The following is a 27,951-nucleotide window of genomic DNA, read 5'->3' on the forward strand; positions in this document are numbered from 1 at the left end:
AATCGTGTAGTTTATTCTCGTAGCCGCTTACTGTCGAAATTTCAGTTCAATTTTGCAGTAATTTTATTTGGACAGCTTGAGGAAGAGATTGTATCCGCTGATTTTAGAAAAATGGAAAAAATACAATATCATACTCGACTTGATTGACTCGATTTCGGAAGAGAAATCGTGTAGTGGAACTGCCAACGGTGATTTGTTCCCTTCGGAGGCGATAGTCAAAACGTGGTTTAAGATTTTTAAGAATTTTTCATCACCATTCCGACCGTTAATATAGTCTTCGCCTTTCTCGTAGCAAGTTCATCGCTCTACTGTCTACTGTTTGGGCTGTTTCTTGGTCTCTGGTGTCTACACGGTAATAAATTTCTGTAGAAGTGCCACCATCGTATTATGCAAAATAGTGCACGCCATTTCATTCACAGTAGTTAATCTGTTATTAAAACTGGTCGGGGTTTTTGTATGGCCATGGACTCACAGTTCAGCAACATTCCCTAAAATTGTTCCGACTATGAAAATAGCGGCAACTACTACTATATTCCTGCAGTGAAGCATCCAACTAGACTGGAAATATACCACTAGACAACCAGAAATAAAAATCTTCCGAGGTGTACTCATCTTTTAAACAGTTGATTCAAAAGGATAGCATAGTTTTTGTCGATGAAAAACTAGGGTAGGATGGACAACGTGCATTAAGCAAGTTTTCGATGACTTCACGACCTTCACTTAATACTTTGTGCCGCTCAAATACTTGTGTTCGTGATAAAGTAGATTCCCCAAAATATTTCTGCAACATTTTCAACTAGTGATTCCAATGGAAACACAAAATCTCTAGCAAACTCGTGGTTCATTTTTTATTTCTTGGTTATTAACTTGGTAAAAATCGCCAAAATCAAAAGATCAAACTTCAAACACACAAAAGAAACGCTTCGAGTTAGTTAGAGTGGCTGTCTAACGACGCACCTAGGCCTAAAATCCCCTCACTCCCCATGCTTCTCATGAAGTTCATCAGTACGAAAAGTTTTATTTGTGCAACCTCCGTAATGTCGTCAAGAAACCCTCGACCCATAGTTGCGATTATTTTCCTTAACAAAGCCTTGCATTCACATGGAAGATGTTTTATAGTCTCCGCTTCTTCTACCTCCTGACAGCTTCTACAATAGTCATTATATAGCGTTCCTGGTATGCGGGCATGTCTCCCAATTTTGCAGTGACCTGTTAACACTCCAACTAGAGTCGTTATATCATCCCCTGCTTAACAGGTACCAGGGATATTTATTGTCAAATAGGATGTTAGATCCACTAAGAGATCAAACCATTCTTTCACTAACTTTGACGTAACCCTAAGAGACTTTAGTGATCCGTTCCCACGACAGTCGGGTCTACGTAACCGGAATGGACCCGAATTTATCCGGTCAAGGACTGTCAACTCGGCAGAATTCAGCCGCTACAACAACAACAACAACATACTTTAGTGATTTCAAAGCCGCCTGGCTATCTGTATATATAGTAAATATTATATTATATTCCTTGTTGTAAGCACACATTTCCTATGAATCGGTTTGTGCGCGCAATTTAAAATGAACCAGTCCGAGTCAAATGTGTAATATATATAAATATATGAACATACATATGTATATATTTCCAACTAATATGAACCAAAATCTGACAACTGAGGGATCGTTAACAATTCCAGTCAGGTAAAAAAGGGCTGAAGTATTTTATAACTAGTTGATTTGACTGCAGATAATATGTCGACCACACTTCCTTACGGATCTTCGAAATGCAACGCCAATTATCATAGTATACTTTTAGGCATTCAATAGAGCCCACAAGCCAGCGAGTGTATATTTAATATATTTTATTTTACGTTCTACACGAGCATCATTGTAAATATGTATGCTCTTTAAAATCTGTGGTAATAATGTAATTATTATCATATTAAGCTCTCCCCATTTCGCACCTCATCATAAGGTTACTAACATCTTAGCAGTTGTTTCCACTTGTGACTTCGGACAGCTCTTAATTCACGAAAATTTGTTTTTGTATCGTATTAGTATTTTACTTATCTGACCTGTTAAACGACTTTCTTTTTTGGAAATTTTTTGTTTGACTTGTTGCTTTTCTCATGGTGGCTGCGTGAAATTTTCTAGCATCTGTGCTGTTATAAATAGTTATACACATATGTACACTCAAATACACACATGCATACATGTTACGCTTGAAGACCTGTTTCCATACTAAAAATTAGTTGTTTGTAGCATTTATTTACATACAAAATTGTTATTTTTATTTTGAAAATTTCATTTCGCTGCAATTAAAAGTAAGCATAACCGCTTTTTAGAGGAACTTAACGTTTTGCAACTTTTAACATTTACAAAATGTATCTATGGTAATTTATTTAATTTTGTTCATTTTAATAGAAAGGAAATTTCAGACAGAAATCAAAAGCTTTATCAGAATGATTCAAAACACAATGCTCCCCATCCAAAATAACATAACTTATAACACAACTAAAACCATAAGGTATGCATTAGTGCTTGTGTTCAGACAGTATCGCTAACATTTGAAGACGATGTCTTTGACAAATACTATAAATCTTTTTTTTATACGATAATATCAAAAATTGCGTTATTTTCCACTTATTTCACAGCATTCTGTCTATCCAATCAGATAAATTATTCAATTGATTATCTTTTGCGGAGCATTCAAAGAATTGTACGTTTTGGTTAATGTGCGAAAATTCAAAGTCCTTGCTTTCTTTACCCAAAAACACTGGTTTTGAAGCATTATCCTCTCCTACAGACTGCAATTTTCGACTACGTGTTACCCGTACGATGTTCCTTGCGTAGAAAGTGATTTTAATTAGTGATTTTTGTTTACATTTTCACTTGAATTATTTAACTTACATTTCTTTTTCCAATACACTTTTTATTACTTGAGCGCCCTTTGCTGTGCTCAAATCTTGTTTATTACAAAGTACTAAGAAAGGACAAGACTGTGTTGCAGGATCGGCAAGTACGCTGTATAAAGCACTTTTATGTCAACGATATTAATAAGATAAATTTTGTTAAAATCTTTTGTAAACATTTTCATATTATTCAATATATACTTACTCCGCCACGTCGCGGACATCTTTTTGTACTGTGACAGAATCTACCACAAATATTAAGCCCTTAGCTGTACGTTTGTATTGATCAAAACACTTATCCCTCACTCTATAATGTCCAGGTATATCTACAAGACGGCCTGACATACGACCGGACCGGTACTCACCCACGTTTTCTGTGATGGAAGTGAAAGTATCTGGGAATTTTTTGTGCATCATTTGCATAAATATAGCACTCTTCCCGGATTCACTTAGACCGGTCAAAATGAAATCTCGTCGTCCAAGGGATCTTCTACGCAACAATAGTATTATTGCTACAAGGGGATTTTAAAAAGTATTTTATATTTAACGTGAAAATATATATATATGAGCACTAACCCATTACAATGAATCCCAGCACCGCAGCAACCAGTACAGTAGTCATATTCAACTCTGATACTTTGGATGTTGTATTCTCTCGTGCACTCTCTGGTATTTTATCCATTTTATATAAATTAATAATAAATGAAAAGTTTCTAATTTAAAAAATTTAATTGTAGCGCTTTGAAAAGACGAAATCACTTTGGTTAATAAGAATTCCAAACAAAAGTCACGTCAATTAGTTGACAGCTCACAGTCGACACGCATACACTAGGGTAGTAATTTTGTTGTTGAAATGAATGTATCGATAAAAATACTAAGTGATATGCGTCCTCTTAACAAATCAGACAAACTATCGATTCACGACAACAAAACTCACAATATTTAAAATTTTTATGTGTTATTATTTACTTTGCATTGTATTTAAAAGTTCTATTACAATATAGTATTATATATTACTAGTATAAAAAACAGTTTACATATTAAACAATTATATACTGGCGTAGTATTCGGTAGGAATAGGGTTAGACCAGAGAACGTAAAACAAATAAATAAATAAATAAAATTGTTTTACGTTCTCTGGTTAGACTTGGTTTTAATTCAGAGAATGTATATTATGTGATGTTCTTATGATGATATACGTTCTCTGCTTAAATGATTGTTGGTCTACTGCCCGAGGGATGTCGCGTTTGCAACAATATTTCACACATATCTGAAGATTAACAGCTGTTTCAGTAGCTAAACAAAGATAAGCCGTAATATTAATTAATATTCTCAAGTTATAATTGGCATATGTAGTTGAAAAATGGCAAAACTTTTACACAGGGTAGAAACGACTTTGCGCTGCTTTTATGTTTTCAATTCGAGTTATTGTAAAAAAGAAGGCGATGAGTTCAAAAAAATACTATACTATAATCCCGAGGATATCGAACTGAACACAAAGATCAAGGATGTTGGTTTAAGCGAAGCTATTATACAGTTTACTGGGTATGCCATACCATTTTTATTGAAATGAAACTTAAGTGTTAATTTTTCACATCGTATTTAGCACCTTCGTTGGCGACGATGACTGTAAAGCGCTACATACACAGAAAACTACACAGTTATTCTATCAACCTGAAAGAGGTTACTGGATTGTACTGGTTCTAAATGTGCCAAAAGAAGTTAAATGCAAGGATAGTGTTGAGGTACCGGAATATCGTGGCGCCGAAGTACAAGATCGAATATATAGAGCCGTATTGCGTCAATGTTACAATATGTTCCGACTGATTTGGGGTACTTTCCGTTCGAATTCGTGTGAAAGCGATGAAGAGAATGGGCGTGAGCAATTAAAAGAGAAACTTTCTACATTTTTCAATAATGTAAGTATAACTTATATTTGCTTCGGTATGAGTAAACATATTGTTTTAGTATTTGAAAACTCTGAGGTTTCCCGTTGGAGACGTGCTTAGCTTTATGCACTCCATACAATATTTGCCTCTAGAGCAAGCGTTATTCCTTCGAGCCCATAATTTTATAAACATGATTCGTGCAACGTTTCCTGCCATAAGAGAAACCGTTTTACTGTATGACGAACAAATAATAAGGTCAGTTTCAGTCTACAAAACTATCTTTAGTTGTAATTTGAATTTAAAAAACATAAATATTCATGCAATTTTTTTTACAGCGGTGGACAAATCGATTCGATTGAATTGTGCAGTTTGCATCAGTACCTTTTAACTTCATTCATCCAAAAATCCGAGCAAGCCGTAGGAAGTTCTCAAAGTGAGAGTCCACTAGTAGAAAAGTTTCAAAATGGAGTTTATGTCACTAGTTTGAGTAGTGAAGAACACTCAACCGACCTACCTAAAATATACCTCAAAATAAGGAAAGAGCTCGATTGTTATTACCTAGTAATATTTCGGGTTTTAAAAGCAACCATATGTTTACTTATAAGTGGTAGGTTTTGTTGAAAAATAATATTCGCCCTCAAATTAATCACTTGTACTTTATAGTGTTGGAAGATCCCCCAAGCAAGGAGTTTTACGAGGAACTTCGTACATATATGGAGCCGCAGTTGTCCAGTATCGCAAAGGATATAGAAGAAAATATCGGTAAACAACAAGGTCTTCTTAAAGCAAACACTTCTTCATTGGTTTCTGCTTTGGCTTCGGCTGACGATAATGTGAACCCCAAATACATACTTATCAATGAGCAAAGCTTAAAGCATCTTACCAACATTCCCACAGAATATCGTAGAACAAATAAACCGACGCAATATATTCCTGCTAATGTCACCAATCTTATAGCTGATCTCATGCCCCCTGATGAAGGCAATGATTTAGAGGACTCTCACTCGGAATTAAAACATGTGCTAATAAAAACTACAAATGATTTTTGGATTGTAAACTTATGTTGGAATTGGCGGCGGGGCTATGTGATAATACGCAACAGCAAAGCAACTTTGCTGGATATAACACAAGAAGCCAGGAATGTGTTTGATAAACAATTCACAGATGATGTATTTTTTGACAAATAAAAAGTATAATTAAATAAATGAAAGGCGTTTTCCAATTAAAACGGCGAACTTCCTCATGGTATGCATTCAATTGCGCCATAGATCGGTTACGGTGACAGAGCACGCAGCATGATGTAGTAGCGTCTCAAGTTAGTATTGATGCCACACCAGATGTTTCATTTTCTGAGAATACCACGTTGCTACCATTGTTCGTAAGACCGTAAACTGTACCTCCACGCGGAACATTTTTTAACTTTACTATGTATATGCGATGATTGCTCATGGAAATGTTGTAACTGTGGTCATCATATACAATTGAGATGCGTTCACAGCTACTGTTGGGCATGAAGTTATCGTCAACACTGTAAATGTAAAATAATACAGGATGTAGCAATAGTGTAATCACATAGGTATGTTGACATGTATAAGTATGTTTGCTGTGCTTCTAGATCATAAACTTATTAATTAATTTTGAAGTAATATGTTTAGGGCCGATTATAAGGGTTCTTTGAATAAGGAGGATTAGAACGATAATCATAGCAATAAACGCGATGAACCGTGTGGTTGTTATAGAAGTCGGATACTTTATAGGATAACATTAATCATAAAAACTACACCTTTACAACTTTACAAACCTTTCCGCTAAGTGTAGAAGTTCCATGAATATGTTAGCACTTCTTTCATCGTTTTCTAAATCTCCACCGGAACCAATAACTGCTCCATCGTCTTGCAATAATAAATAGCCAATTTGATTGCTCAATTTTTCCATATTACTAATTAAAGCCATTTCAAAAGTGAATATTGTGCTAGTAAATTAAGTTTTCTATAACTTATAGATAAGGGGAGAATATTTTAATTGTTCCAGATAGAAATGTCTTTTGTTTTTCACTTATTATTATCTAAATGTCAATATAGTTTTAGTGATAACAAATGCCTTTAGGCGTTTTCGACTTTTAAAATGTCAACTGTGACACATGAGCCGTGCCTACAAATCTGTGTAAGATATAAGAAAAACTTTCAAATAATTTGTCGGTTTTTATTATAAAATTGTTTACTACCACCCACCGGTTTTTTTATGTCAAAATTATTATACGTAATTATGATATCCCACTCAATAAATGTTTAGTTTTCCTTCGACTAAAAATCGATATTTGCTTTTTGCACATCATTAACGTAAATGACTGAAGTCAATGTTTTGTTAAATGCGTATTGGAAGAAGTAAGCCAGAGATAAGAGTAAACTGTTTACATATTTTGCACAAAGAAATTATTTTAAATTATTATTGCCCCTTCTTATATTTCACTACCTCAGGATTTGTACGGGCTTATAATATTTTCTTTTGTGAAGTAAAAATCTACACGATCTTATTTCGACGGAAGGAATCCTTTTCGTCCTGGAATATCCAAGAAATCCCAGTTTATAAAATATACGGCGTTTGGAAAGTTGCAAGAATGTTTATATTTTCTTTATATATTTATTGTGAATGTCGTGTATAATATAGGACAAAAACGCGAATGAAGAACGCAAAACAATAACGAATAAATGATGTGTAAAAATGGTGAAAAGAAAAAAACAAAATAGATTTGAAGCAATTATTCATAAGCAAATTATAATGTCAAAAGTTGTGAGTGAATATTCATTAAAATTCTTTGATTATGATACCACAGCTCAAAATTCATGAAAAAAGTTAATGTGACCAAATTACTTATGGTACAAAATCGTGTAGATAAATTTATCTTGCAGTGACATAAATTTATAATTAACATTCCATAAAAATATAATAATTGCCTTATATTATTATTGCCCGGTTTAGTTTTTTTCATTTACGAAATCTTAATTTTTTGCAACAAATCTAATTATTTTCCAACACTGGAGAATATCTAAAAAAACAAAGCAGAAAATGTCAAACGACGTTCTCAACGAATATCGAATTTATTCGTTGCCATTTTGTAAAGTGCTCTTAAAATATACGAAAGTTGGTGTATTGGGTGTATTGTGCGCTTTGAACGAATTATTCAAAAAAGGCTATCCAGTTTGAAACTAAAGGATATTGTGCAAATCGCGACTAAAACTTTATTCGTGTAAGTTAGTTTGAAATTTCATAAGTTTTTATGAAGTTTATAGTAAAATTAGGTAGTATTTTGTGAAGAAAATTTGTGGGTCAGCAAAGCAGGCGCCACACCCATAATGGGAAAAATACATTTTGTAGCAAATCTGATCGATATTTAGAAAAGAAAATATTTCAATAAATATAACAATAGCTAGTTATATTAAAATTTGATTGTGTTTTGTAGTTTAATATTTGGTAAGTCAACGAAAATTTCTGTATCTAAAATTATTAAATGCAAAGAGTTACAAAAAGAAAAGTAGGGAGAAATCGTTCATTGAAAGCATTGCCGATGTGAGCGACGTCATCGTGCTGCTTGCTTCGTAATGTGCAGAGCAGACGGCAAATTTGTTTTTGGAAAGTGTTTTGGGAGTTGCGTTAGTGTGTTGTGTATGGTGAAAATTAAACAATTACTATAAATTGGTGTTGTGAAAAGAAGAATTTTCTCAATAATGCAAGCATATGCTACACTAAATATCATGTAAAAAACGAATGAGTATAATTTAAAATTTAATTTGGACTGTGCCGCTTGCTTACGAACCACAATATACAATATACAGTTGAATAAAGGGTGTGACTAAACGATGAAATTGAAAGACCTTTTTATAAATTTGCATTTAGATATAACAAAATGGAACTGTTGCATATTTTTAGGAGAACTATATATTAGTCGCGTTAATCTTTGATTTTCGAATAGCTACTGAAGGTAGCTGTTTTTTTTTTTTGGAAATGCTAATTAGGGATCAAAAACATGTAAAATTTTTTTAAATCATATTTCATTTGTCGCCTAAAACTTTGTGTTTATTAAACTATTAATTAACAAAAAACATATATTTAATATGTTAAAAAATAGGTTTCTTAGGTATTTGTGTTGTCTTACAATCTCATTCATTAAAATAAATTGTAGATAAGAGTCCTCTTAAAAAGCCTAAAATAGTATTACGTCAACACATAATGAAATCAACATCATAAAGTTGATTTGTCAAATGGTACATTTAGTCTGCTCATCCTTCATAACTTAACGATTACTCAAAGAGCATGCGCTACTTATCTTTTAATTAGTTTGTCTTTCATTTGATATGTATTTCCCTATATACTATTGCCTTCTTCTATATTTTTGCTTATTATTTACCTTCTCAACTATAGGTATACCGGTAATATAGCTGGATATAAAACGCTCCGATATGTCGAATTATGTTTGCTGCGCTCAAAACATTTATTCAAAGTCAGTTTTAAAACCAAATATTTGTGTTTTTTCTGCATTACGTCATTTCGCTATTTTTGCTCAATTCTGAGTCAATTGGCTTTGTAGAACTTGTGTGAGTGCTTCTTGTTTTGTTGTTGACCGTAGTTGAGTGCTGAGTATATCCACAACACATCATATTTATAGTCTGGTCAAATATGAGAATGTATAAATTTCCATTTGAGGTTGCATATTCACTTTTTTTTTTAATTTTTGGGTCACTAATTAAGAGATATATGTACATACATACATATGATGTTTCTGTATATGTAATTGCAACTAAACTATATATAATAGATTGGAAAGATACATTTACTATTCTATTACTCCACAGTTTATCTACTTGTGGTACGTGGTGTATTCGAAGAATTGTTCTATACGATGGCATATATTTACATAAGTATGTATATTAACTACAAGAGCTGCTCCCTTTCAAATTGAATACCCATACCTGTTTGTACTTGTAATATATGTAGCTCAATATTTTGAGAAAAGAAGAAGTAATATTTGAATATAGGAAAGTAATTTTGTTGTTTTAAAAGGAATCGATGCTTGTCTACAAACGTTGAAAATGTATAATAAGTGACTTTGAAATAGAATAAAACCTTAAATATATTTAATGACTGTTGAGAGGGTAGTTCTCCTAGGTAATATTTAAATTAAAGGTATTTTTCTATATTTAATAAAGATCTAAAATTACGGTGCCATTTCTCCAAAATATAAACTAACTTTTTCGTACTTTCAATGCCTAACTTTTAAAAACAAATTATTAGCTGTAGACTTGTTGTAGATAATATTACAAACCTATTTATTAGTAAATAGTACCGATATTGCAAAAACATGTTTACTATATATTACAATAATAAACGTGTGCATGCAATTTAGATCTTTCCAATAAGTCTGACGACAAGCTCATACCACTTCCATCCTGAAATATCGTCCTCTTTTTCTCTGACATATTCCATTTCAGATTATCAAATTAAATATTACGAAATATTTAACACAATAAAAAGAGGCATAATGAGCAGTGTTTAGAGATTCAACGATTATCTAAGCTAAATAGAAGTTAGAAAACAAAAACGTTTAGCAATGACTACGTCGGAAATAAAATTGAAACAGTTGTTATGTGCTAATGTGGAAGTGCCAACACAAACAACTAAAGATGACATCATTTCTATGGACCATTTTCGACAATGGTTTCTTCAGCAATTCAAGGAGACAAACTCGCTTACTTGTGACAGTTTGGACAATTTTGCAATATATTTCTTGAATACTATGCGTCAACAAACTGAAAAATATTTGCGCACAAACGAAATAGAGCAAACTTGCCAAACGCCTGTAAAAACAAGTAAATTGATAACTAATAATAGCGATATCGATGGCTATGAAAAAAAGATTGCTTTCAATACACCCAAACGTGTGTCACTATACCCACAGAATTCGGCGCCAACCACACCAAATTTTGCCTCAACTCCGGAGCAAGTGAATAAAAGTAAAGGTTACTTTGAATGCAGCCTACTTACGGACACCTCAAGCAATTATCGAAATAATGGTAAAGACATCTCGTCTACGGTTTCTACGCCTGCTCATTCGATGGAACGAAGCTTAACAAGTACTTATAAAAGTGACGCATCTACGCCTATGCGTCGCAATCAGAACAGCAATCGCCGTTCGGGAAATAGCTCATTGCTCCCAGTAACGCCTCATAGCACTGAAAAGTCAGTACGCAGCAACAGCGCTACCTCCAGCTTCTGCCTTGGTGACTTTATGGTACTCCAACAAAACAACAACCGTTCGAACCGAAAGAAAGCCACATCTACACAAATTCAAAACACTGCCACATCGTCATGTAATGAAACTCCAACTAATAGTAAACCCAAAAAGCGCGTAGTTCCAACCACTATAAGTAATCGTTCAGTTGTAGGTGCTGCAGGCGAGCTAAAAGCTTTTGGCTGCAACAGTTCATTCAGCAATGATAACAATATACTTAAACTATCTAATGCTGAAATTGAGGATAAAAATAAATGCAGTATTATGGCTGCTAGGAAATCGCTGAAACTAAATGCTGTTGTAATAAGTAAAGAAATGGAAATCACATCGATTGGTGAGGAAGAGAAAAATTTACGTGAAATGGTTAAGCGCAAGCTAAGGGATGTCACATTAAATGTGGAAACGGAAACAACGAAAGCTACACTTAAAGCTCAACCGCCCATAGTAGAGCTAGAAAAAATCAAAAATCACGCTTATATACAACGTTTGGCAGACATATATGTAGTTTTAATGGATTTAAATTTTGTAACCAACATACTAAGTGAAATGGCGTTTATGGTTAATTTGTTAAACACACAGGAGACCACGCTAGACGACCTTGAAGTTTATACTAGCGAAGGCACAAATATAAAATGCACCTCAATTGAAGAAGAATCGATAGGCATACAAATGCTGAGTAATGTAACAAATTGCATTTATTTCGCTCTCTGTGTAATTAGACGTCAGCGACACTTGTTTGCACACCTCGATATTAAAAGTTTGGGTGTAGTTCTGCATAACGAACGCATTCACTGTCTTGATACGGATTTGAAATTGTACTTGGAATCTATTTATCACCTTAAACAAAATTTGCACCAAGATAAGTCGCAAGCATTCGAAACTTCCACTACAATCGAACGCTCGTTTAAGAGCGTTTACTATCAAGAAGATAAAGATTCAAGACAGCATTTCACTTCCAATAACGAATTTGGCGCCTTCAAAACTCAACGTGACCTTTTTTACAAAGTACTTAAACTGTGGGAAACTCATCATCTTAATCCCAATTGGAATTACACACAGGAGTTGGCACCAAGAATACGCGAAATTTTCAAACAGTCGGAAAATTCAATCAATATGGCGCATTTTGCCAAATTGTTTGTCTCACAACTATTGATATCAGCCAGTGATGCAACTTCACCCGAAGACATTGGTTTAGATGTTGATGCCGAAAAGTTCAGTAAACTAGCGCAACGTTTAGTCGCACCCAGTAATTTCAGCGTCGATTATCAATTTCCACGTAATCAAGCTTTCTTTCGTGATTTCATTGCCGAAGCTAGATCTATACCATTTACTGAACAATTAAAAATGGCGCTATATTTTCAACTAATTACGCTAAATAATTCTACATTTGAACAAACGAATTTATTGACTGACAACAAAGATGCGGATGAGCTCGAAACGGATAATGACAAAGCGGAGTGCGGTGAATTTATAGTGCGTGCTGAAACACTAGCGTCCATGATCATATTAGCGAAATTTCTCGGCTTTGTAACCGCATATCCCTATAGTCAGCACTTACATACTGCAACCATATCAGGGAGCATTGAAAAGAAGCAGTTATTATTACGCGGCTTATTTAAACCGCACTTCAATGTATCACACCATTTGTTAGAGGCAATCAAATATAACAAAATGCTTATAACTTTACCATGGTTGGTACAATATCTTGCAATGCTGGATAATGTTACGCTACAATTGTCCGACTTTGCCGAAACTACCCAGCTGCTATTTGCCTTATACACCACAATCGGCTGTAATTCAACACCCAGATCTTTGACCGCAACATCGATATTCATTCTACGTTGCTGTATGGGTTGGCTTTTTGATACCAAACCATTCATAGCGGAAAATTATTTTAGATATAGAACGACGCAAACAACTACAAATATTGGCACGAGAACGCACGATGAAACACACGCGGAACATGTCGAACCAGAAAAATTAATTGTGGGTATTTTAGGTGCCACGCATGATAGCAGCAATGTTGCTGGTAGCAAACATGTTTCCGTTCCAAATGATAACAACATATGTAAGGAAATTACACTTAATCCCTTACTTGAATCTCTACTTACCGTTGCCTGTCCATTTTTGGCAGAATTTCGTGTAGCCATAATGCCAAGTAAATATGCAACAACAAAATTGGCATCACGCACCGGTAGATATCGCCATATAACCACACGCATTGCCGAGCCACAATCCTTAGCTGTTAATTCGCCATCACACATTGCCTGTAACACAGACACGAATGTCATCAATTCACAACGAGTGCAACAAAATAAACTTATTGAAGCATTTCTGCATTCACAGAACCCCTCCATGCGCCGTCTTATAGAATTTGTCACTGAAAGAGTGTATAAGTCGGTGGTTAAGGACGGACAACACAAATATATACTGCCTACAAAAGCTACAGCTGATAAGCGTGTAAATGAGATCACTTCTTCTAATATAGATGAGGTGTATAAAATAGTATCTAACAACTACATTAGTGCCTACGATGAAGTGCATCTACTTTGGGAATCAAATATACCAAAACTGTTAGACGAACGCATTGCAATTGCTCTAGCTGCGCTGCTACCAACGGAAACAACGCCTATAGTACAAAAAACCTACTCACAATTGATTAGACAAAATGCTATGAAACGCGTAAAACAGTGGTTTCTCGATAATGTGCAACCAACTAGCTTTTATTGTGGTGATTTAAATGAAATCACCCAAAAAATATGCAAAGCAAATAAAAAGAAACAACAATCGTCATCAACGTCTGAATTGAAAATAGTCAGTTTCAAGCCAAGCGTCTCTGATTTACTTGACGAACTACAATACTGGCTTCATTGCACCTCCTTACGCCCAGAGTTACTTATAGCAGGATCTGAAGAAATTGTAGCATTTTTGCAAAGAATACCCAAAGCATTTGTAAATACATTGCCAACAATTTTTTATCGTCTTATCGGCGCAGGTGTTATACAAATTATTCAACAATTAATAATTCATAAGCCTTCATGTGTTACAATCGAATTAATGGAATCAGCTTGTACAATTCTGTTGCATCCAAATTTTATTGCGCTCACAAATACCACAGAACGTAGTAAAAATAATAATAACCAAAGTAACGCACAATCTGTCAATAATGTCAGTGACGACGAAAGCACTAGTACTAGTTCGACAGATATGAATAGGACGCCTAATATTTATGATGCACTGATCACGGTGGCATTTATCGAAGCTCTAGGAGATAATAGTGATTTATTTGGAAAACTAAAAGACTTGCTAGTTTATATGATAACACAACAAGTACTTACCATAGACAAAGTCAATGCGTTGTTTATACCGATTTTCAAAGAGAATTGGCCCATAAACGTGCTGAATGAAATCTCGAAAACACTACAACGAATTGCTGATGATACCGCCAAAATAGGAAGAACGAAACGTCCTGATATCGCTGACGACGGCGAGAGTAGTGAAGACGAAGCCAAATCCCATTTATTTATGGAAGTGTTGGCCGATCTCTCAAGAGACGTTGATAATTTAGATTTTTATTAATACAACTAAAATACTGCTTGCCTCAATAAGTTTTAATAGACTAAAGTGTTATTTTGTGTGATTTTAATTTATGACATAATAAATTACAATTCTATGTTTATTAAGCTAAGCATTGTCGTGTTTTGTTTTTAAAACAATGTAGGTTATTTATAAGTTCAATCCAATGATATTTCACAATTAGAGCTAATGATTTTCTTGCTGTAAGTAATTTAAAAATATATATTTGAAGAAATCGCCAACATTCATTTTCATTCGCAAATTTTAAATTTTTAAGCAATAATCACAAAACTATTTTATAGTCTACATAAAAGTATGTTATGTATTTTCTAAATAAAGACATTCAAACATCTACTTGATTGTGAGATTTTTGTACATTTACCCGACTTTTAAAAATTGTTTTCATTATTATCGCATATATCACTCCAAAATCCTATCAGTAGGTAGGTCTTGTTCAATAATAAGTTTACATATAATTCCTAGCGTTGCCCCTCCACAATTTTTTTAAGAAAATAAGAACAGAGTTGATTAACCTGTTATGGATTATTTAAAAACTCCAATTCTGTGAAATCCTAATTTTATAAAAAAAAATTATTACCTCATTTTCTTTGTAGAGCACAGGGTTTAATATTGGATGTAAAATGACTTATCAAATGCTTAGTAAATGCTTTTAAGTGTTTTTATGCTGAGATAAGATATGAATGGCTTGTTGACGAATGAAGAAAAATATTCTATTGATTACAGGTTTTGCAAAAATTGTTGAAGAAGTGAAAGCATTGGTTCGAAACTGTGTTCGTTTATATGCTTCTGTTTGATTATGTGAACAGGTGACATATATTACGTAAAGTAAGTTCGTATCTTCAATAATCAAGGCGGAGTTCAGTATAAGGTGTTAGGGGAAGATCTGGACAAATTTCAGCCATTTTTAGACCAGACCAATTGCAAAAGGTTACAAGGTGCTTTCTTGGTGTTTAACTGATTTACGGTAATGATCAAGAAGCTGATGATTTTGAAAACCCGTTATAAACGGACCGGATAATTGTTCCGCTTGTAGAAATATTATTAGAATGTCTAGGTGCATACATATATACATGCTTGTATTGTATAAATGCCGTGTACAATTTAAATTGACTGCTTATCAAAAGTTCCAACACTCTCTTTTTTAATTAATCTAACTAATTTAACCCTGCAATAGACCATTACTAAAAATTAAAAAAAAATATTAAATGCGTTTTTTTTTTTGTTGTATTCGGCGCCTAACTGATCCCAATTGGGATATGAAGATTAATTTTTTTTTTCAATATATTACCCTAAACAATTAAATCCACAACACAAACAATAAACGCAAGGTCATAAGAACTCTGAGAACAAATTTCATTTATTTCGTAATCGTATTTTGTATGAAAAATATCGCTTCAATAGTTAAAGGGTTAATTGTATTCATTTGATATCAAACCCATAGCGGCGTTGTGAGTTCGCAATAAGCGCAGCGACGAATTGCGAGCGTTTTAGTAGACTGTAGCGAGCGAAGCGACCAACATTTTACAATCAGTTGACATAATTGAAATTTTGAAGGTCTGACTCACTATACGTACTCGCATACAACCACACTCTGTCTACATACATACAGTTGATTATTATATAATAATGATTTTTGAATTAAACAAAACTATTATACTCTGTACCAACATGTTGCGAGAGTATAAAAAGAATGCTCAATAAAAACAAAGCTTATTAAAATGTTTATTTTTATTGTAGGTTTAGAAGGAAGAGGCTCTGAGACAAGTCAAGTGGTGGCTGGCAGCTCGAATTACAAAACGCACTAAGCAGTATTAATTTAATTAAAGGAAATAAGAGCGAACGACAACAAACTAAGGTAGCTATCATCAACCCGCTTAAGCGGATGAGCGGATGAGGTCATCAATCGAAATAGTCTACAACTCAATAAATAATTTAAAACTTTTTTATATCTTACTCTTAACATTACATATAAGCACAACAATTTTGTTTTTTTTTCTACAGAAGTTTTACAAAATCGACAACTAAAAATATAAACGTAATACAAAGCAACGAACGAAACGAGCATACAAGCAAGATGGAGAATTTTACGCCTAAAGAGGTGAAAATTCTAGAAACCGTCGAAGATATTCAAGAGCGTCGAGAACAGGTTCTTTCGCGGTATAATGAATTTAAGATTGAGACCCGTCAAAAGCGTGAGAAGTTAGAGGATTCACGCCGCTTTCAATACTTTAAGCGTGATGCAGATGAATTGGAATCATGGATTCACGAAAAATTACAAGCTGCAAGTGAAGAAAGCTATCGTGACCCGACCAATTTGCAGGCGAAGATACAAAAACATCAAGCTTTCGAAGCGGAAGTGTCGGCTCATAGTAATGCCATTGTCTCGCTTGATAACACCGGTCAAGAGATGATCAATCAACAGCACTTTGCCTCCGAAACGATTTTGCGTCGCTTGGATGAACTGCATCGTTTGTGGGAATTACTTTTGAGTCGTTTAGCTGAGAAAGGTCAAAAATTGCAACAGGCACTTGTATTGGTACAGTTTTTGCGCCAATGTGAAGAAGTAATGTTCTGGATTAAAGATAAGGAGGCATTCGTTACAGCCGATGAATTCGGTCAAGATTTGGAGCACGTTGAGGTATTGCAGCGCAAATTCGATGAGTTCCAAAAAGATATGGCTTCACAAGAATATCGTGTCAATGAAGTGAATCAATTGGCTGATAAATTAGTGCAAGATGGTCATCCGGAACGCGAAACAATTACTAAACGTAAGGAAGAGTTGAACGAGGCCTGGCAACGGCTTAAACAATTGGCAATTGTGCGTCAGGAGAAATTATTTGGTGCCCATGAAATTCAACGTTTCAATCGTGATGCTGATGAAACCGTAGCCTGGATCGCCGAAAAAGATGTGGTGTTGTCATCAGATGACTACGGACGTGACTTGGCCAGCGTACAGGCTTTGCAGCGTAAACATGAAGGCGTCGAACGTGATCTCGCTGCATTGGAGGATAAAGTATCCACTTTGGGAGCGGAAGCGTTGCGTCTATGTTCCATTCATGCCGATCATAGCGATCAAATACGCGAAAAGCAAGCAGAAATTGCCAACTACTGGCAGAGCTTGACGGCAAAGGCACGCGAACGCAAACAGAAATTGGATGAATCCTACTTTTTGCATCGTTTTCTAGCCGATTTCCGTGATTTGGTATCTTGGATTAACGGTATGAAAGCCATTATTTCCGCCGATGAATTGGCCAAGGATGTTGCCGGGGCAGAAGCTCTATTGGAACGTCATCAAGAGCATAAGGGTGAAATCGATGCACGTGAAGACAGTTTTAAATTAACTACTGAATCGGGACGTAAACTATTGGAACGTGAACATTATGCTGCTGCCGAAATACAAGAAAAATTAGCTGCACTTGAAAATGATAAAAGTTCATTATTGTCTTTATGGGAAGATCGTCGCATCTTATACGAGCAATGCATGGATTTGCAATTGTTCTACCGTGATACTGAACAAGCAGATACATGGATGGCCAAGCAAGAGGCTTTTCTAGCTAATGAAGATCTCGGTGATTCTTTGGACTCTGTGGAGGCATTGATTAAAAAGCACGAAGACTTTGAAAAGAGTCTCGCTGCACAAGAAGAAAAAATCAAAGCACTTGATATATTCGCTACTAAACTGATTGATGGACAACATTATGCGGCCGACGATGTAGCGCAGCGCCGTCAAATGCTGCTAGCACGCCGATCGGCATTGCAAGAGAAATCTGCACGGCGCCGACAATTGTTGGAAGATTCCAATCGTTATCAGCAGTTCGAACGGGACTGCGACGAAACCAAAGGTTGGATTAGCGAAAAACTAAAATTCGCCACTGACGACAGCTATCTGGATCCAACTAATTTGAATGGCAAAATGCAGAAACATCAAAACTTTGAACATGAACTTAACGCCAATAAATCACGAATTGAGGACATAACAACTGTGGGTACCGAACTCATCGAAAAGCAGCATTATGCCTCCGATCAAATTAATACACGCATGCAGGAAATTGTTGTATTATGGGAAACACTGGTCCAAGCTTCGGATAAGAAGGGCTGTAAATTGCACGAGGCCTGCCAACAGCAACAGTTCAATCGAACCATTGAAGACATCGAACTGTGGCTGAGTGAAATCGAGGGCCAATTGTTGTCCGAGGATCATGGCAAAGATTTGACATCGGTACAAAATTTACAGAAAAAGCACGCACTTCTTGAAGCAGATGTCATGGCTCATCAAGATCGTATTGAAAGTATTAAAGTAGCAGCTAATAAATTCATCGAGTCTGGTCATTTTGACGCCGACAATATCCGCAACAAGGAAGCTAACTTGTCCGAGCGTTACGCCGCACTAGCCGCACCAATGGGCGAACGCAAACAACATTTGCTCGACTCTTTGCAAGTACAGCAATTGTTCCGCGACCTGGAAGACGAAGCAGCTTGGATCCGTGAAAAGGAACCCATTGCAGCTTCCACCAATCGTGGCCGTGACTTGATTGGCGTGCAAAATCTTATTAAAAAACATCAGGCTGTCTTGGCTGAGATCAATAATCACGAACCTCGTTTACTTAATGTTATCAGCTCTGGAGAGAATATGTTAAAGGAACAGCCTTTTGCTAGTGAAGATATTCGTCAGCGCTTGGATGCTTTGCAAGAACAATGGAACAATCTTAAGGAAAGATCAAATCAACGTAAACAAGATCTTGAGGACTCATTGCAAGCACACCAATACTTTGCCGATGCTAACGAAGCCGAGTCATGGATGCGTGAAAAGGAACCTATAGCCACTAGTAATGATTATGGTAAAGACGAAGACTCCGCTGAGGCATTGCTGAAAAAGCACGAAGCATTAGTCTCTGATTTGGAAGCATTCGGCAATACAATACAAGGATTACAAGAGCAAGCTAGAAATTGTCGTCAGCAAGAAACGCCTGTTGTCGATATCACTGGCAAGGAGTGTGTTGTAGCTCTCTACGATTATACTGAAAAATCACCACGTGAGGTGTCAATGAAAAAAGGTGACGTGCTTACGCTACTCAACTCTAATAATAAAGATTGGTGGAAGGTAGAGGTGAACGATCGTCAGGGATTCGTGCCAGCTGCTTACATCAAAAAAATTGAAGCAGGTCTTAGTGCCAGTCAGCAAAATCTAGTGGATAATCATTCAATTGCTAAGCGACAGAATCAAATCAATTCCCAATACGATAATTTATTAGCTTTGGCACGTGAACGTCAAAATAAATTGAACGAAACCGTAAAGGCTTACGTTCTAGTACGAGAAGCTGCCGATTTGGCTAACTGGATCAAGGATAAAGAAAATCATGCACAAATCGCTGATGTTGTCGGTGAGGATCTCGAAGAAGTGGAAGTGTTGCAAAAGAAATTCGACGATTTCAACGATGATCTAAAGGCTAACGAAGTACGATTGGCCAATATGAATGAAATCGCGGTACAATTGACTTCTCTCGGACAAACAGAGGCAGCCTTAAAAATTCAATCACAAATGCAAGACCTTAACGATAAATGGAATAATCTACAACAATTAACCGCCGAGAAGGCAAGCCAACTTGGCTCTGCTCATGAAGTGCAACGTTTCCATCGTGATATCGATGAAACTAAAGACTGGATTGCTGAAAAAGAGAATGCTCTCAACAATGATGATTTAGGTAAGGACTTACGCGGCGTACAAACATTGCAGCGTAAACACGAAGGCGTTGAACGTGATTTAGCAGCGTTACGTGACAAAATACGTCAATTAGACGAAACAGCAAATCGTCTAATGCAATCACATCCTGACACAGCTGAACAAACTTATGCCAAACAAAAGGAAATCAATGAGATGTGGGACCAAATCATTACAAAAGCCACTTTACGTAAAGAAAAGCTGTTGGATTCATACGATTTGCAGCGCTTCCTTAGCGACTATCGCGATCTGCTTGCTTGGATCAACTCAATGATGAGCCTAGTAACATCTGATGAGCTTGCCAACGATGTAACTGGTGCCGAAGCTCTTATCGAACGTCATCAGGTAAATTAACATTGATTTTTTGTTTATTATTTTTTGTTGTGTTTGCTTTTGCATTATTGCAAAATAAGTATGTCCCCATTTAAGAATTTGCAACAGTTTGATTGTTTACAGTTACATATATACAAGTAGATATATATATTTCATTTTCGTTATATCCGCAATGGTTTATGATTATGAACAATCACACTTGTATGCATATCTATATTTCAATTAAACACGTTTTTCTTTGTTTTGCTGTCGATTTTTCTATGAATTGTTTTCCACTTCGTTTGATCATTTACGTCATTGCCTACAAACAAACAAATTTGACTGGATCTTCTACCACCTCCACTACCTGCCACATTTACATAAACCAAAAAAAAATTGTATTCGATAATTGATGGTTAAATAAAAAATCGGCATGAATATATTGTCAAAAAAAAAAACAAAAACTAAACCAATCATACACCGGCATTCCTAGGCTCGTCGCGCTGAAATCGAATCTATTATTGGACACAATAACGCTGAGGTAGTTGTTCATTACATTGCAAACTACTAAAACAAATTTTGAATTGCTGCTTCAGCCAATTTTGTCAAATAATACATAAATGTTTTTTTTTCTAAATTTTAATTGTAACTACTTATTTAATACATACAAGTACATATGTACATACAACAATATGCGTTTTTACATATGAATACAATCGTTCATCGATTGGAAGTAGTGTGCTTATACGTGCTCATTTAGATGTATAGCATTTATTTTTTGTGTGTTATACTGTTACAAGTGTTAAAAGTGTTACTATTCTATTTTTCTTGCTCACATTAGACAATTAACAATTTAATAATTTGTACTATTAATTTGTTTTTTTCTATTTTTAACTAAAACAAAAACAAATTATTTAGACAACGGTCATGTATAACTGCTCGAAAATTAATGCAATAAGGTAGCAACTTATGTATAAAGAGAGTTATATCATTGTAACATTGTCAGCTATTTAAAATATAAGTGACTTAATCAATATCCTAAAACGGACATAAAGTAGGTTATGTTGTTTTGCAGTGTCATAAAAACATTCGGTTCTAAATAAAACTGCATCAAAAACAGTTGAAACTTTAAAGAAATTTTCAGATTTATTCATCATTTATGGCAAACTAGAAAAAACTTCAAAACTATAATATCCTTCAGATCGATCAATTTGTATGACAGCTATACGCTATACTGGTCCTCGCTCATATAGATATCTCGTCAAATAAAAAAGGTGCATATATAAGAAGATGATTTTGATCGTTCAGTTTATACGGCAGCTATATTATATGTTTTAATGGTCCGATATCGGCGGTCCGACAAACGAGCAGCTTCTTGGCGATAAAAGGACGTGTGCACAATTTCAAATCGTTATCTCAAAAACTAAAGCGAAAACTGCAGCACATATACAGACAGACAGAAATGGCTATATAAATGAAATTTCTTAGTGCTTCGGACGTTTCTTTTTGGGTGTTACAAACTTCGTGGAAAACTTAATATATAAAAATATGGGTAAAAATAAAACTGCATCAAAAGCAATTGAAACTTTGAAGAAAATTTCAGATAAAAACATCATTTACACCAAAAATTAGCAATCGTAATCTGTTTGCTTAATATACACATATTCTGATGTTTAGTATGTTTTTATGCATGTGAAGTAAAGCTCACTTTTTAGGAGAGTCAATATTCCACAATCATTATTACTAATATTCCAATTGAACATTAAAATACAAAGTGTTCATTGTTATATTAATCTATCAATCTATTTACATGAGCGTTCTTCATATTATTGACCGTAAATGCAACGAGCGATCCAGCTTAAATGTGATTTTTGTTTATTTAAAAGCTTACGGTAAAAAACTAATAATAACTGTTGGTAATATAAAAATAATAGTTACTGTTAGCAATATTAAAAGTTGTTGTATGATTTCAAATAATTTTTGTGCCGCAAGCGCATTATTGCTTATTAACTAAATCTCATTTCCGTGCGATTTTATGTTTTTTGTTTTAACCAAGTTTTGTGACTATACAACTTGTTTTTAACCCTTCAAATACTTGCGTTTGCATTATTTGATGCTCACTTACTGTCCATTTCAAATATTGCAGTAAATTTAAAACAAAATTAATTTTTCTTTTAACTTAGGAACATCGCACAGAAATCGACGCACGTGCTGGTACATTTGCCGCTTTCGAGCAGTTTGGCAGTGAATTGCTACAATCGAATCACTTTGCTTCACCCGAAATCAAGGAAAAAATTGAAGATCTGGCCAAGACCCGTGAGGAATTGGAGAAAGCATGGACGGCACGCCGGCTACAACTTGAGCAAAACTTGGACTTGCAATTGTATATGCGTGATTGTGAGTTGGCAGAGTCGTGGATGTCGGCACGGGAAGCTTTCCTTAATGCAGATGATGTTGACAATAAGGGCGATAATGTGGAGGCTTTAATTAAAAAGCACGAAGATTTTGATAAGGCCATTAATGGGCATGAAGAGAAGATAGCAGCTCTTCAAGTATTAGCCGATACATTAATTAATCAAAATCACTATGCATCTAATTTGATTGATGACAAGCGCAAGCAAGTGTTGGAGCGTTGGCGTCATCTTAAAGAGGGTTTGATTGAGAAACGTTCACGTTTGGGCGATGAACAGACATTGCAACAATTCTCTCGTGATGCTGATGAAATTGAAAATTGGATCGCTGAGAAATTACAGCTTGCCACCGAGGAGAGCTACAAAGATCCAGCTAATATTCAATCGAAACATCAAAAACATCAGGCTTTCGAAGCCGAATTGGCAGCAAATGCCGATCGTATTCAAAGTGTTTTGGCTATGGGTGAAAACCTGATTGACAAGAAACAATGCAGCGGCTCCGAAGATGCTGTTCAAAAACGTTTGACACAAATTGCCGATCAATGGGAATACCTTACACATAAGACAACGGAGAAATCGTTGAAATTGAAAGAAGCTAATAAACAGCGCACATATATTGCTGCTGTCAAGGATTTGGATTTCTGGTTGGGCGAGGTCGAAAGCTTGCTTACCACTGAGGATTCTGGTAAGGATTTGGCATCAGTCCAAAACCTCATGAAGAAACATCAGTTGGTAGAGGCGGATATCGTGGCACACGAAGACCGCATCAAGGACATGAACAACCAGGCCGATTCCTTGGTCGACAGCGGACAATTTGATAGTGCTGGTATTCAAGAAAAACGTCAAAGTATTAATGAGCGTTATGAACGCATCTGCAATTTGGCTGCACACCGTCAAGCACGTTTGAATGAGGCACTTACTTTACATCAATTCTTCCGCGACATTGCCGATGAGGAAAGTTGGATCAAAGAAAAGAAATTATTGGTTGGTTCAGATGATTATGGTCGCGATTTGACGGGTGTACAAAATCTAAAGAAGAAACATAAACGTCTTGAAGCCGAATTGGCATCACACGAGCCAGCCATACAGGCTGTACAAGAGGCGGGTGAGAAATTAATGGATGTTTCCAATTTGGGTGTACCCGAAATTGAACAACGTCTAAAGGCTTTAAATCAGGCATGGGCTGAACTTAAAAATTTGGCTGCTACACGTGGACAAAAATTGGATGAATCCCTTATATACCAACAATTCTTAGCACAAGTAGAGGAAGAAGAGGCATGGATAACAGAAAAACAACAGTTACTCTCGGTCGACGACTACGGCGATTCGATGGCTGCTGTTCAAGGTCTTTTAAAGAAGCATGACGCATTTGAAACTGATTTTGCAGCCCATAAAGATCGCTGCTCATTGATTTGCGATCAAGGAAGTGAATTGGTGGAAGCTAAAAACCACCATGGTGACTCAATCGCGCAACGCTGTCAACAATTGCGCAATAAATTAGATAACTTAAATGCATTGGCTGCTCGACGCAAAGGCGCTCTCTTAGACAATTCAGCTTATCTACAATTCATGTGGAAAGCTGATGTAGTCGAAAGCTGGATAGCCGATAAAGAGAATTACGTGCGCTCCGACGAATATGGGCGTGATCTATCAACAGTTCAAACATTACTGACTAAGCAAGAGACATTTGATGCTGGTAAGTAAAAATTGCACATCATTCCTTTTTATGTTTTGTTTTTATTTTTATACCACAACGTGTCGATATTTGCTTTTATATTCCAGGTCTCAATGCATTTGAACAAGAAGGTATACATAATATTTCCGCTCTCAAGGATCAACTCATTAATGCAAATCACGCTCAATCAGCCGCTATTGTGAAACGTCATGAAGATGTCATTTCACGTTGGAATAAACTTCGCGAAGCTTCGGAGACACGCAAACAACGCTTGTTGGCCATGCAAGATCAGTTCCGCCAAATCGAGGAACTCTACTTGACATTTGCGAAGAAAGCTTCGGCCTTCAATTCTTGGTTCGAAAATGCCGAAGAGGACCTAACTGATCCTGTTCGCTGCAATTCGATCGAAGAAATACGTGCTTTGCGTGATGCGCACGCACAATTCCAGGCTTCACTGTCGTCAGCCGAAGCCGACTTTAAAGCACTGGCAGCGCTTGATCAAAAGATCAAGAGCTTCAATGTTGGGCCTAACCCATACACTTGGTTCACCATGGAAGCTCTTGAAGAAACCTGGCGCAACTTGCAAAAGATCATAGAGGAGCGAGATGGCGAATTGGCTAAAGAGGCGAAGCGTCAAGAGGAAAACGATAAATTGCGAAAGGAATTTGCCAAACATGCTAATCTTTTCCACACGTGGCTAACCGAAACGAGGTAAGTATCATATAAAATTATTAGTGCCTAAGGAATTATGGATACAAGGTTTACTTCATTTATGACACAATGGAATTTATTTTTAATATCATATTTTTTTTTTACAAATATTACTGAGACGAATTATACTCTTTTATATTTTGTTTTAGATATTATATGCTGGGTTATAATAGAGAAGGGTAAAAGTTTTTTACTTAACTATGATCAAGTGTTCGTTCTTCTAACCAATGTTACATTGCAAAACGTTGACGATTTATTGTCTGATATAATAATTGCAGCTGTGTGTGTTAAAGTGTGTGCTTAGCGAGAAACTTTTTATTAACAGCATATAAATAGCTTCTGTCTGCCTAAATTATTCCTCATATGCGACGTTAAAATATAAACATTACAAACGTAACAATTTTAATTTTTTGGTTATTTAAAGAACCATTATATTGCATTGACCGCCGCCTATCCATTTATTTACTTTTTACTCCGGTTGTTCCACTCCACACTTAGGAATTATTATCACATGATAAAATAATAGAAAAATATCTGTAGTTTAGACGAAGAGTATAAAACATATATTTGATAATTTTATTTTTTATTTTTTTTCTATTAGTGTTATATTCTAATTAGTCTACATATATAAATGAATATTTTTGAAAAAATGTTGGCAACAATAATCCGAACGCATAAATGCTTCTCTTTTTTAATTTCTTTAAAAAATCAAACAATAATGAGTTGATGTTGATTAGCTGCGCTTTTCAAATTACTAGTCTTTAATCTGGAATAGCGTTTAAAACAATGTTGCAGGCAAATTTAACAAATAATAACAAACATTTAAAGGCTGATTAAAATATCATAGAAAAGTAGTCAATTGCCATATTTCTTTGAATTAACATACTTTTACATACTTTTAATTTAGAACTAGTATGATGGAAGGCTCTGGTTCGTTGGAACAGCAATTGGAAGCCCTTCGCATCAAAGCCACCGAAGTACGTGCCCGTCGTGTTGACTTGAAGAAAATTGAAGAATTGGGCGCGCTACTAGAAGAGCATTTGATCTTGGACAACCGCTATACAGAACATTCAACAGTAGGACTGGCCCAACAATGGGATCAGCTAGATCAACTATCAATGCGCATGCAACATAACTTAGAACAACAAATACAGGCGCGCAATCATTCTGGTGTATCCGAAGATTCACTAAAAGAATTCTCAATGATGTTCAAGCACTTTGACAAAGACAAAAGTGGTAAACTTAATCACCAAGAATTCAAATCATGTCTGCGTGCTCTCGGCTACGATTTGCCCATGGTTGAGGAAGGTCAACCAGATCCAGAATTCGAAGCTATTCTTAATGTTGTAGATCCGAATCGTGATGGGCATGTTTCGTTGCAAGAATACATAGCTTTCATGATTTCAAAGGAAACAGAGAATGTCCAATCCTACGAAGAAATTGAAAATGCTTTCCGCGCTATCACTGCCTCCGACCGCCCCTACGTAACAAAGGAAGAACTTTACTGCGTAAGTGTATTTCTAAATACAAAAATATCACCGCCAATAATGTATATTTGTATATGTTTAATTAATGCAAATTTCTCTCGTTTAGAACCTAACCAAGGACATGGCAGACTATTGTGTACAGCGTATGAAGCCTTATTCAGAACCCCGCTCTGGTCAACCTATAAAGGATGCACTCGATTATATCGAGTTTACGAGAACACTGTTTCAAAATTAAATCAAAAATAATATTAAAAATTTAAATACTTTTCTTAATATCAAAGTGAAATATTTCCTGCAATTACTTGGGTAGTTTAGAGTTAAGTATTATATATTCATTGCCTATTTGAGTTTCGCTTGCAACTAAGTAAAAAGTATTTGGCAGCAATAAATATCAATTGCAAGTCATAAAAGTATCTATATATGCCTCCACATACATAATATGTTTACATATTTATTAATCACTTCTACATAACGAGCATTCTTGTATGATGCGAGAAAATTATAATATTCGTATGCGTATGCATGCTTTCAGAAAAAATAGCTTACTGCAACTTATAAATTTGTCTAAATAGAGAGCAAGATAGCCTGAACTTCCATACATCCAGCGGTATATGGGTGGCTATATTAATTCAAAATGATTAAATATAACCTAATCGAAAACAAAGAGAGTTTTTCATAGATTTTATGACTGCATTTGCTACGAGGCTTAAAAGTAGAAAATAAACTATTAAATCTAAAATGCTATTGACTAAAATTCAATGACGATAATTCATAGAATTATATTTCCGTTTCTTTTGTATACAAATGCATTTATTTGACGCAGATTTAAAGTATTCAGATGCACTTGAAAATTTGCTAATATTTTATTAAATAAAAAATTATATATCTATATACTGCATGTCTAATAAAGATAATCGTATACTTATTAAATGACATTTAGAGTTTACACACATTTTTCG

The 27,951-nt window shown here is 35.3% G+C and overlaps 4 protein-coding genes across 8 annotated transcripts; 3 read left to right on the top strand and 1 right to left on the bottom strand.

Annotated features, from left to right (window-relative positions):
* Positions 1 to 2,257: 2,257 nt before the first annotated feature.
* On the bottom strand, positions 2,258 to 3,715 carry SrpRbeta (signal recognition particle receptor beta). Its single transcript, XM_014231710.3, has 4 exons — positions 3,482 to 3,715; positions 3,111 to 3,417; positions 2,904 to 3,029; positions 2,258 to 2,837 (listed from the first exon to the last, which is right to left on the bottom strand). The coding sequence occupies exons 1-4, from the start codon at positions 3,585 to 3,587 to the stop codon at positions 2,642 to 2,644; spliced, it is 735 nt and encodes a 244-aa protein (XP_014087185.2). The 5' UTR covers positions 3,588 to 3,715; the 3' UTR covers positions 2,258 to 2,641.
* Positions 3,716 to 4,165: 450 nt separating this feature from the next.
* On the top strand, positions 4,166 to 6,864 carry Ccz1 (vacuolar fusion protein CCZ1). Its single transcript, XM_014231750.3, has 5 exons — positions 4,166 to 4,450; positions 4,512 to 4,824; positions 4,874 to 5,049; positions 5,130 to 5,401; positions 5,458 to 6,864. The coding sequence occupies exons 1-5, from the start codon at positions 4,269 to 4,271 to the stop codon at positions 5,979 to 5,981; spliced, it is 1,467 nt and encodes a 488-aa protein (XP_014087225.2). The 5' UTR covers positions 4,166 to 4,268; the 3' UTR covers positions 5,982 to 6,864.
* A 1,022-nt stretch (positions 6,865 to 7,886) lies between these two features.
* Positions 7,887 to 27,927, top strand: alpha-Spec (alpha spectrin). Of its 5 annotated transcripts, none has more exons than XM_070111213.1 (9): positions 7,887 to 8,041; positions 16,415 to 16,532; positions 16,679 to 20,741; positions 21,202 to 21,249; positions 22,892 to 24,815; positions 24,902 to 25,505; positions 25,655 to 25,684; positions 26,413 to 27,013; positions 27,099 to 27,927. In XM_070111213.1, exons 3-9 carry the CDS (start codon positions 16,752 to 16,754, stop codon positions 27,225 to 27,227), a joined length of 7,326 nt encoding a protein of 2,441 aa, XP_069967314.1. In that variant the 5' UTR covers positions 7,887 to 8,041; positions 16,415 to 16,532; positions 16,679 to 16,751; the 3' UTR covers positions 27,228 to 27,927. The 5 variants fall into 5 exon arrangements, with proteins under 5 accessions (XP_069967314.1, XP_069967316.1, XP_069967317.1 ...); XM_070111214.1 differs by lacking the exon at positions 7,887 to 8,041 and adding an exon at positions 16,116 to 16,231; XM_070111215.1 differs by lacking the exon at positions 25,655 to 25,684.
* On the top strand, positions 10,400 to 14,659 carry dlt (codanin-1 like protein dlt). The gene has a single exon (XM_014231685.3). It carries the CDS (start codon positions 10,400 to 10,402, stop codon positions 14,657 to 14,659), a length of 4,260 nt encoding a protein of 1,419 aa, XP_014087160.2.
* Positions 27,928 to 27,951: the final 24 nt, after the last annotated feature.

This window comes from Bactrocera oleae, chromosome 6 (assembly GCF_042242935.1).
Source record: "Bactrocera oleae isolate idBacOlea1 chromosome 6, idBacOlea1, whole genome shotgun sequence".
NCBI lineage: Eukaryota > Metazoa > Arthropoda > Insecta > Diptera > Tephritidae > Bactrocera > Bactrocera oleae.